Source organism: Vicia villosa, unplaced genomic scaffold (assembly GCF_029867415.1).
Source record: "Vicia villosa cultivar HV-30 ecotype Madison, WI unplaced genomic scaffold, Vvil1.0 ctg.000004F_1_1_1, whole genome shotgun sequence".
NCBI classification, from domain to species: Eukaryota; Viridiplantae; Streptophyta; class Magnoliopsida; order Fabales; family Fabaceae; genus Vicia; species Vicia villosa.
Genome location: NW_026704934.1, coordinates 564458 through 574800, shown reverse-complemented (window position 1 = coordinate 574800; position 10343 = coordinate 564458). Strand labels below are relative to the sequence as shown.

Sequence of the window (10343 nt, the reverse complement as noted above, 5' to 3'; positions counted from 1 at the left end):
AGAAAAGTCAAAAGGGGTGCCTCTGGTGGATTTGTTTTTCGGATCATTTTCGTGGTTAGATCTCATTTTATCGTAAATGTCATCTTGTTCATGTATTATGCTGTGGAAATATAACCATTTTTGTAGTTTGGTCAAAATACAATATTTCAATACATGAATTTTATTTTCTAATGTTGTTGTTTCTGTTCTGTTTCTGTTTTATCAGCTTCAGGGCACTAACCGAAAATATATTTCTGGTATAGAATCGGAGTTACACTTCTGATTTTCCCTATGACAAAAGTAGATAGGATTTGTATGGTTCATGTTTGCATCCACCTATTATAAATAACCTCATTTTTCATATTTCTTCTTAAACAACACCAAAAACCAAAAATGAACATCGAATGGCATGTTGGAGTTATCCACTTTACAGGCACCACACCATCATGGGAACTTAAGATCGCCATGTACACCTCAATTGTACCTTATGGCGACAATCGCAAAGTTGAAAAGATCGAGTACCGCTCGCCATCTGTTGACACAGAGGGGAAGCTTGTGTTCATCAGCGGGGCTATGTGGAATACTTATACCAGTTTCGAGGAGAAAGTTCTGATCGAACTAGATGCGACTATTTCAAGATCGGTCGATGATATTATCATGATGTTGCAACGTCCACGCGAACGTTGATCTATAATGTTTGTTTGTTGTTAAAATCCTTATTTTCTATGTTTATGTTATAATTCTTTATGTAATGTTTGTTTGTTGTGATAATGGTGTTATTTACTGATGTTATTTTGGTTTTTGACTAGAACAAAATCGTAGTTATATCTCTGGTACAAAACCCGAAATATATTTCCGGTTCCAATGTAGAGTTTTTCAATTTTTGGTGCACACCAAAAATATACTTCTGGTTTTGAGGAACATTTATGGAATTTCACGTGGTGGGCTAGAAAAACATGGGATGGAATAAGAATCTCCATAATGTTTAACTTAGAATTAGTTTATCCTTCTCATCTAAAGAGAGACTCGTTTGAAAGCTCACTGCAACTTGCAGCTGTACATGATTTTGGCTTTCAAGCAAGGAAGTGTAATCCTTCTCTTTTCATACTTATCACACCCACCTACCCCATATTCATGTTAATCTATGTATTTGACATTATTGTAGCTGGAAACTTCCAATCTCGCATTCAACAATTGGTTTTAAACATGAATGCTCACTTCTCCTCACTAAAACAACTAGGAAACCTAGTAATTGAGGTATCTCTCCAATGGCAGCATATTCTATTCTCAAACAAAGTGCATTAGAGATATTCTGGCTAAGACAAACATGAGTGATGTTAAATACTTACTCACCCCTATGGTTGCTAATTTCAAACTCTCAAAAGTGAGACCTGATTATCTTAGTAACCCAACCTACCATAGGTGTGTTGTTGGTGCCTTCAAATATGTCATCATATCGAGACCAGAAATCAGTTTATCCATGTAAATTTTTATCTCAACCTCTTGAAATCCATCAGAATGCATTCAAAAGAATTTTGAGATGCCTTAGAAGTGCTCTTCATCATCGATTGTTGTTCAATTCAGCTACACACTCAAAACCACTATTCATCACGCATTCTTTGATGTTGATTGGGGAACTGATCCAAATGATAGGAAGGCACATCAGGGTTTTGTATCTATCTTAGATCAAATATTGTTTCTTGTTGATTTTATAAACAAATATAATGGCTAGGTCTAGCACTAAAACTGAGTACATATGTTTTAGCTGACATAACAACAAAGGTTCTTTGGATGCAATCTCTTCTACTAAAACTCAGAGTTCCTCTTACTACTCATATCATATTTTGTGACAATTTTAACATGGTGCATCTGTGCCACAATCCATTTTTATTTGCCAAAACAAACTATATGGAACTGGATATCTTTTTTCTTTGAGAGAGAATGATTGATAAGACCCTAATAGTTCAACACATCTAGCTACAAATCAATATGTAGATGTGACGAAACCTCTTTCTTTTCTCAGATCCTAAGTCTACTCTCAGATTCCTAACTTTAGGAGACAAACTTAGAGTTGTTAGCAAGAGTACTCTCTCATAGAGAGATTCTCCTAGATTTGAATGGGAGATATTAGAGTAAATACACAGAGTATTAGCACTACATGTAATTGCTTTGTTTATTGCTTTGTTTATGTTGGGCAAAATAGATTAGAATGCAATTATAACAAACTCTATATTGAGTCAGCATAAGTTGTACATAATCATTATAAATAGCAGTGAGTTATTTCCTTTAATCACATAATCCTTTTCTATCAGTTCTACAATAGATTAATAACAAAATTCTCTCTTTCTTGCTTCTAGATTGTTCTAGATGAAGAACACTTCACTCTATTTTTTTAATACTTTCAAGCATATAACTATGAGAAAACCTAAACACACTAGAGAGGTTTTAAAATAGATTTTAGACTACATTACCTGGGAATTCCTTCAAAGAGATGAGGGAAACCTAGCTCCTTGACTTCATCTATAAATAGGAAGGAGGTACTTGGGTTGTTTTTCCCACTAGTAAACTAACAAGGGACTGAACAATAAATATCTCACCAAGTGATATCAATGTATCCAATCTAACTTTTTAAACTAGATCAAGCTCATTTAATGCATTTATTACTATTTACACAAATATTTTACTACACATTATTAGATTTGATAGAGAAAAGCACAATAAGTGATGTCTCCTCAATAACCAACTTGTTTGAGATCTCTCCTACAAACTGCATGATTAAAAGCAAATAATATGCAACCGAAAATGGCAATAATACATGTAAAGAAGGGAAAATGGTAAAATCTGAATGCAATATCCATATCACAATATTATATAAGCAAAAAGCAAAACTTGGCGCCTAATATCAAATTTTAGCAAAGGTTATGCAAATGAACAAACTAAATTTCCAATGAACTACGAGTCCCCGGAACACTAGCCAAAAACACTTAGAATACAGTTTGTTTTTCAAAGTTGTTACAAATGACCATGTAGATAAGAAAACAATAACACGCAACTGAAGAAAGAAGCATGCTGTCAACTTCCAGTAGCAAGTCTACACAGATCAATGGTAACAGGCGAACCAATCCTTACATTTAAGTTGTATGTTCTTCACTTCACAAAAGCAAGATATGAGAAGCCAGATATGAATCACAACATTTCCTGTGACTTCCGCACACATCGGCTAACCTTTTTCTTGAAATCGTCCCTCCTGTCTCTCCACTCCTTCTGCAAATATGAATACAACACGAGTCTAAGAAAAACTTCGGAACACTACTCCAAACTGTCAAGATTGAAGCAATTTAAAACGCATCGATCAAAATATTAGTAAAAGCAATGTGTATCTCTAGCAGTGTTTTTCCAGAATAAAAAAATTATAGGATAATATGTTATATCCTCTAGTACTCAAACAAATGACAGTGTACTGTAGAATATGTTCAATCCTTGAGCAGCAGTGTCGTCAAATTTCACCCTTGGAGTTATAGCCTGGCAGACTTTGTGCCACGGTGCCACCATCCATAGGCCGCAGTACCTATTATGTCACACAACGTTTCTGCCAAAGGCTGCGGCACCGTGTTTATATGGCAGATTTTTGGCTGGCTGCCATAATCCGCCATTCTTCATTGATAACACCAGGTAGTAGGACAAACCATATTTTTATTTTGGCTCAAATGGGGCATCAAAAAGGTCATCTGGTCAGATTGAGGTAGAACAGAAACAGTGCACAATGAAGACTGACATCCTAAAACTAATGTTTATCATGTCAGATAATGCCAACATGCAGGCATGTCAACCACATCATACACATTAATATTCAGCATGCTGCAACCTGCTCGTGAAGATTTAAAGCTTCCCTTACAATGAGACTGTGTAGAGCTGCAGGTCGGAGTGCATTCACCGGTCTCGCTGCTATAATTGAGACCTTTGTAGCACCACCAACACCTCTGAGCAAAGAAGTGTATGGTGTTCGACAATGACACGACACCGACAAATGTGATTGCGCTCAATTTATTCATTTTTCAAATTATTACCGATGTTGACGTGTCAGTGTCAGTGTCCGTGTCATATCTTTGCTTCATAGTGACAATTGGACTTCTAACCTAATGCTACAAATCCCTAGCCAAGGGTAGCAAGGGATCCCAGTACATATACCTGCCCAGAAGGAATCTTAAGACAAGAAATATCTCTCAGCAGAAATTAAATTTTAAGGAAACTATAAAAAATAGGCAAAGGAAGTGTGTTTTTATTCGGTCAACTAGTAGTGACCCACTGACCCTAGTAGCCAAGATTACGCCTAGTCTTTTTTAGTTTAATACATATTTTAAACATGTCCTATAAATTATGAAATGATGGATTAGTTATAAGATTATGGTTTATATAAATATATTTAAAACATCCGTATTTCTTTTTATAAAAAGTATTCGTGATGTGAATTAGTTAGGGTGAGCAGGGTGTGGTTTTAATATTATCTTGTGGGACTAGGTTGGATTCTCATCCCGGAACTTGTGGGGAAGATAGGAGTGTTAAGTGTTTTCTTGAAGTGTAAGGCAGAGTTGTGTTAAGCAAAACCCTGTCTCTACTTGCTTCATTGCCAAGCCATCTGACAGGCCTAAGAGAAAAACATTCTCATATTTTTCTTCTGTGCTTTATAACTCCAATTACAAAAATTGGGTTTCATTTAAATCTAATGTAGCATGTGTAGTGTCTAAACAACGATATTGATATTATTTTTCAGTTGTATTTAACACGAAAATCCATCTTTTCTAAAGATAGAATTTATCTCACTTTGTTATCTAGTCAATTATGCAATTCCACATTTCACTCGTATTAAATACTCAATCTTAAGAAAATGTCTACGAAAATATTTGGAGTATATGCAGCAAGAAACCAATCTAAAGGACAAAAGTTTGTTTTACTACTATATATAAAATAACAAAGTTGGTAAAGCCAAGAGCTGGCGAAATTGGCAAGATAAATATCGGTTTGCCATTACTTTTCTAGGATGCATATATAAGTATATAGAGATAAGTGTGCCGGAGATTGCAATAAAAAATCATGTAAATAAGGAAAAAGGTCAAACTTACCGCAGCTTCAACATTTGCAGGAGATTCATCATTGGGACCAGAAAGCATCGATATGATACTCAACACTATACTCTCTACCTGCAAGACAGCACACAAAAAATATTTATAAGAGGGACCTAAAAGATTTACAAGTAGCAAGTATGTCAAATCACTTATGATCGACAAGAAGTGCCATACCATTTCCAAAGGACATTCAACAAGTTATCATTAATGCCTGACCGACATTGAAATTATTAATGTTTAAATTAGCTTTACGACATTAAATTTTATTTGTTCTCTTTATGTCGGCTCTCCTTCAACTTATATCAGATCTAGGTTATACCAGACTCGGTTTGCTAAATAACCTAAGCCATGGCTTTTTATAGTATTTAGCTAAAAAAAACCAGACAGAAACCAATCCAATAACCTTTAAGGCCTAACAAATCAATCTATTTAAAATTTTAAGCCTGTCAACTTACTTATGAGGTTGAGCCTATAAGTTTATTTAGTGATAACTTTATGACTTATTAAAAGGAAATAATACAGAATAGGTTTTCAAAGAGGCTTTCAAGTCGAGCGAGGCTTTTACAAAGGCAAAGCCAGGTTTGAAACAACAAATTTATAGAGGGTAAACATATCAGAGGCTCATGCATTAGAAAAAATGACCCAAGTGTTTTTAATTGCAGATGGCAAGCAAATAGTGGTTTGTTCAAATTATTCTACGCAATGCAACAGTGCTACAGTGCCGCTAATTCATAATATTTTATACTTAATAGCATATCACTGAGAAATAGTGTTATAGCGTTTTGCAGAAATAGCAGTATTTGATAATACAAACCATTTATCAATGCAGAATTACCAATTAAGTAATAAAAAGCAGAATTCTCATTATTGAAATAAATAAAATGAATTTATGGTTTTATGTTTTCACATACAGTATGAACAGGTGTCCAGCGCTCACTTGCAAGCTCATAACCATTTGGGTCATCACCAGGAGGATGAAGAATGGATATGCAAACCCGCCCATCAGGATATACTGCAAATAGAAACAACATCATTCAACTTCACGTTTTAACCACTGCAACATCAAAAATGAGAAAAACTATGATGCACGGACACAGTGATACACTATTCCTTAAAAAATATAGGAAGTAAATGCGGTATCAGTGTTGTCGATGGTGAATGGCGATCCATGGCAGAGAGCCAAAATTCCGCCATATCGGCCGCCTATGTTATCAATCTCGGATAGCGGCACCACGCGGCTATCTCTAAAAATGGAATAGAACGGGAGCGGGAAGCAGAACGGCCGACATTTAAGTGACGCAGATACTAATATAGTTAATATTAGTAAACACATAATTATCAAAAACTAAAATAAATTCATCAAAATTCATGCTTGAGCAAAACATATTTGCAAATGCCAATGAAATTCAATGAAATAACCTTGCTATCCTTAAAAATTTAAGGGTAATATCATTTACGACTGACGTAGCCAGAGCGGCCGCTTTGACGTGGCGTCATTCTCAATCCAATCCCATTATTGGGCTCGTTCCAGCCGAGTCACCCATATGTGACGGAACGGCACGGTCCGACACAGTTTTCTTCATTTTTCTGTTCCGTGCCGAGATTACGGCCGGAACGGCCGAATTCAATAACAGAGCCGGCCGCTTTGCGGTGCCGTTATAGCTAATTATGGCGGAAAACCCGATATTCGGCCAATATTTACCATTTTGGCGAGCCCAAAAACCGCCATGTATATCCACCATTGCAGGCATGGCGCCGCTATTTGATAACACTGTGCCGTATGAGTATTGGATACGAGATGTATATAGTACGCTACACACAAGATTTTCACATATTTGTGCATCAGAGAGAAAAAAAACCAACCATTAGGATGCCATATCTCTGAGGTGAACTTCACAGACGGTGGACTGTTAGGGTAGTTCTGCGGAAAGCTCATAATGGCATTGAAAAATCCTCCCTCACTGCAAGTAAATTTAAAGAATCCACAAACAAATAAGCCGAGTGATCACAGTAAGTAAACAAAATTAAAACTCTTAAAACACTAAACTCTAAAAGCAATCTAATAAGAGGAATTAAATCAAAGATCAGAGCATTCAGTTCAATCCTCATGAAACTATATCATCAACACAAAAAATAAAAAACAAATTAAGAATCACAAAAACCGAAACCACGACACAGAGAATCGAATAAATCATAACTAAAAACCTAGTAACAATAGAAAATCATATCAATTAACCTATTGATAATAAAAGAGCTTACTAAAGAGTATCCGGTGGTCCAATTATGGTTACACTCCATTCAAAAATGTTGGTTTCGTCGACCAAACCAGCAGAAAAGCCATCGACAGGGTGTTTGCAAAGATCTGCAACAAAAGTAAGGTTAATCAGAACAAAGCGGAAAATCCACGCGAATACAAAAACTCAATAAAATCAAAAAAACAAACGGTGAAAAGAAAGTGGAATTGATTACCTTTGAGCTGTTTTTGAAGGAGGAGGCTTGCTTGAGAGGCCATGGAAACGAAAAAGGAAGAGAGTTTTGAGAGTTGGAGGAGGGTTTGCTTGAGATTGTGAACAAACAAACAAACCAGAAAGAGAAGTTCTAAAGCCCACACTTTGATTATTTGTATCATTCAATTATTATTATTATAAAAGAGTTTAATTATATGGTTTTTAATTCAATGTACAAGTTAAATTAAGTGAATATCTTTTTAGGCTAGAGATCAATTGTGGAGTTAGTTTCTAGAAAATATTTTGTTACATTATTAAATTACTATACCCCATCAATATCTACTTATAAGACTTTTTTTTTATGTGTAGTATGTTAACTTAATGTAATACTTTCTTCAAATTTCAATGTACATGAATGGATGATTCTTTTACGAAACTATCCTATTAAATTTGTTAGTGAAAAAAGTAAATCTGTTTTTTTTTTCTATTATATTATATTATTAAATATAAGGATAATGGTGTAAAACTAAAACATTATTTATAAATTATTTATAAATTTATTGTTACAATCAATTTTTTTAATCAAAAGGACTTTATATTAATTCAAAAATCAAAGGAAAATAAGACGATCGCACGGATCTAGTTCCCAAAAAGACAAAATAACTAAAAAAACATTAAATCATCAATTGAGCTATATGTGTTCGTAACTTAGCATTATACCACCTTCTATAAACTATGACATCTATAATACTTTTTCAGCTATTTTCATACTATCTACATTGTTTCTAAAAAAATTTATCATTCCGATACTTCTAAATGTCATAGATAGTTCCAATCACGGCCAATTTAAGGATAGAAGCTTTATGACCTTTTCCTTTACCATTTTTTATTATCCATTTTATCTATTCACACCATTCTCAAGGTAGATGCTTCATCTTAATCCACTCAAGAACCTTTTTCCAAATGTTGGACATAACACTGCAGCTAAAGAAAAGATAATTGTGAGTCTCTTCTTTGTTGTAGAAGCAACAAATATTTATGTCTAATAAGCCAAATCGCATTAGACGATCCTTAGTAGGAAGTCGACCTTGACAAACTAGCCAAAGTGTCATTATGGCTCGAGGTCTTGCAGAGTTGCCACAAAACAATCTTCTCCAGTCAATCTCGTTTAGCTCTTCACAAGGCATCTTTAAATACATGGGTTTCATACTGAACTTATTCCTATTCATCATCAGATCCCATTCCGTATGCATATTGTTCACATGAAATCTTTGCTTGAGAATGGATTTCATGATCCAAGAATGGTTCAGGTGATAAGGAATCTCCATAATCTTAGCTTTTTTTAAGTAGTACGTGTGAACCCATTTTACCCACAGATTATCAGCTTTATCACTCAAGCTCCAAAGAAACTTTATCATGGTGATGTTATTCAAAATATGAAGGTCAATAACATTCAACCCACCATACTTCCTAGGGATGTAGATTTTCTTCCAAGAAATTAGGCTCTTCCTACTTTTTCCAGAGCCCCTAGTCCAGAGGAAAGTTCTACAAATTGTGTCAATTTTATTGATGACAGATTTAGGCAATGGGAAGCATTGCATCTAATAATTTGTCACAACAAAAGTAACACTCTTACTGAGTTGTACAAGCCCTGCATAGCTCAACAACTTGGTGCTCCACTGGTTAATCTTACCTACTATTCTATCCACGAGGCTAAGATAATGAGAAATAGAAAGCTACTTACTTGCCAAAGGAACTCCAAGATATTTGAAAGGAAAAGGACTTTCCTTAAACCATGTCATCTTGATAATATCATCTTTGGTATGGGCATCAACACCCCCAAAGTAAATCTCGTATTTACTCGGATTAACCACCAGATCAGTTGTATCAGAAAAAGTCTTTAGGGTCTCCATTAACATCTCAATTGATCTGAAATCACCTCTTGCAAAAAGAAGGACATCATCATCAAAAGCCAAATAAGTAATACTGAGGTTTTCACATTTGGCATGATGGTTGAAATCATGAAATTTTTTTGCATCCTATGAAGCAGTGGCGGAGGCAGCGCCCGGCCAGGTAGGGCAGCTGCCCAGGCTCCGCCGGCCACCACCATCCTGCGTCGGAGATCTTCCTTGGCCATCCTCCGTCACACCATGCTGCAAACAAACACACTGTGGCTCCACTCTTGTCATTCCAGTAAAATCTCTCCGCCGAGTTTTCTTATTTTTGCTTCTGTTTCGGTTTAGTTCTCGCTAAAACATTATTGTTGTGTTGTTATTGGCCATTGCTGTAGGTTGTGGTTGACAATGGAGAATTGGTGCCGAATTTGTCATTTTATGCTATGCCCACCAAGTGTTTGGTAAAAGTTCTGAATCGATATTCTTCTTCCTTTATATTGTTTAGTGGTGGTTGATGAAATGAACAAGGGAGATCTTATGGTTTCAGGTGGAGTTATCATTCCAAATGTTTCTGAGTATATTCATTTCGATAAAGGTGATCATATTCGTTTCAAATTCGATGTTCTTCCATTCAATCAGGTCTTGTCTTATTTTCTTTTGACACGTCTCTTTTCTTGATGTTGTTGTTATTGTTTGTGTTGTAAATAGTCTTAGAATTACTGCAGATGTCTGAAATGGTTAATCAGAAATTGGTTATTCAAGGAAAAATTCCATCGGGTTATTTCAACGCGGTGTTTGATTTGAGTGGCTATTGGTTTCGCGATGCACAAGAGATTAAGTCTCTTGCTTTTGATGGGTACTTCATTTCTCTTTACTATGTACTTAACTGTTTCACACCT

At 35.4% G+C, this 10343-nt stretch overlaps 1 protein-coding gene across 1 annotated transcript; it reads right to left on the bottom strand.

Moving 5' to 3' along the window:
- Positions 1 to 2898: 2898 nt before the first annotated feature.
- LOC131621413 (ubiquitin-conjugating enzyme E2 7) lies at positions 2899 to 7730 on the bottom strand. The gene is made up of 6 exons (XM_058892455.1): positions 7572 to 7730; positions 7362 to 7464; positions 6966 to 7063; positions 6014 to 6114; positions 5100 to 5177; positions 2899 to 3243 (listed from the first exon to the last, which is right to left on the bottom strand). The coding sequence occupies exons 1-6, from the start codon at positions 7612 to 7614 to the stop codon at positions 3166 to 3168; spliced, it is 501 nt and encodes a 166-aa protein (XP_058748438.1). The 5' UTR covers positions 7615 to 7730; the 3' UTR covers positions 2899 to 3165.
- Positions 7731 to 10343: the final 2613 nt, after the last annotated feature.

Excerpts from the sequence above, each read along its gene's own strand:
- LOC131621413 (XM_058892455.1), bottom strand. The coding sequence starts at position 7,614 with ATGGCCTCTCAAGCAAGCCTCCTCCTTCAAAAACAGCTCAAAG. Across the intron at positions 7,465-7,571 it reads CCTTCAAAAACAGCTCAAAG|ATCTTTGCAAACACCCTGTC; the intron begins GTAATCAATTCC and ends CTTTTGTTGCAG. Across the intron at positions 6,115-6,965 it reads AGAGATATGGCATCCTAATG|TATATCCTGATGGGCGGGTT; the intron begins GTTGGTTTTTTT and ends TTCTATTTGCAG.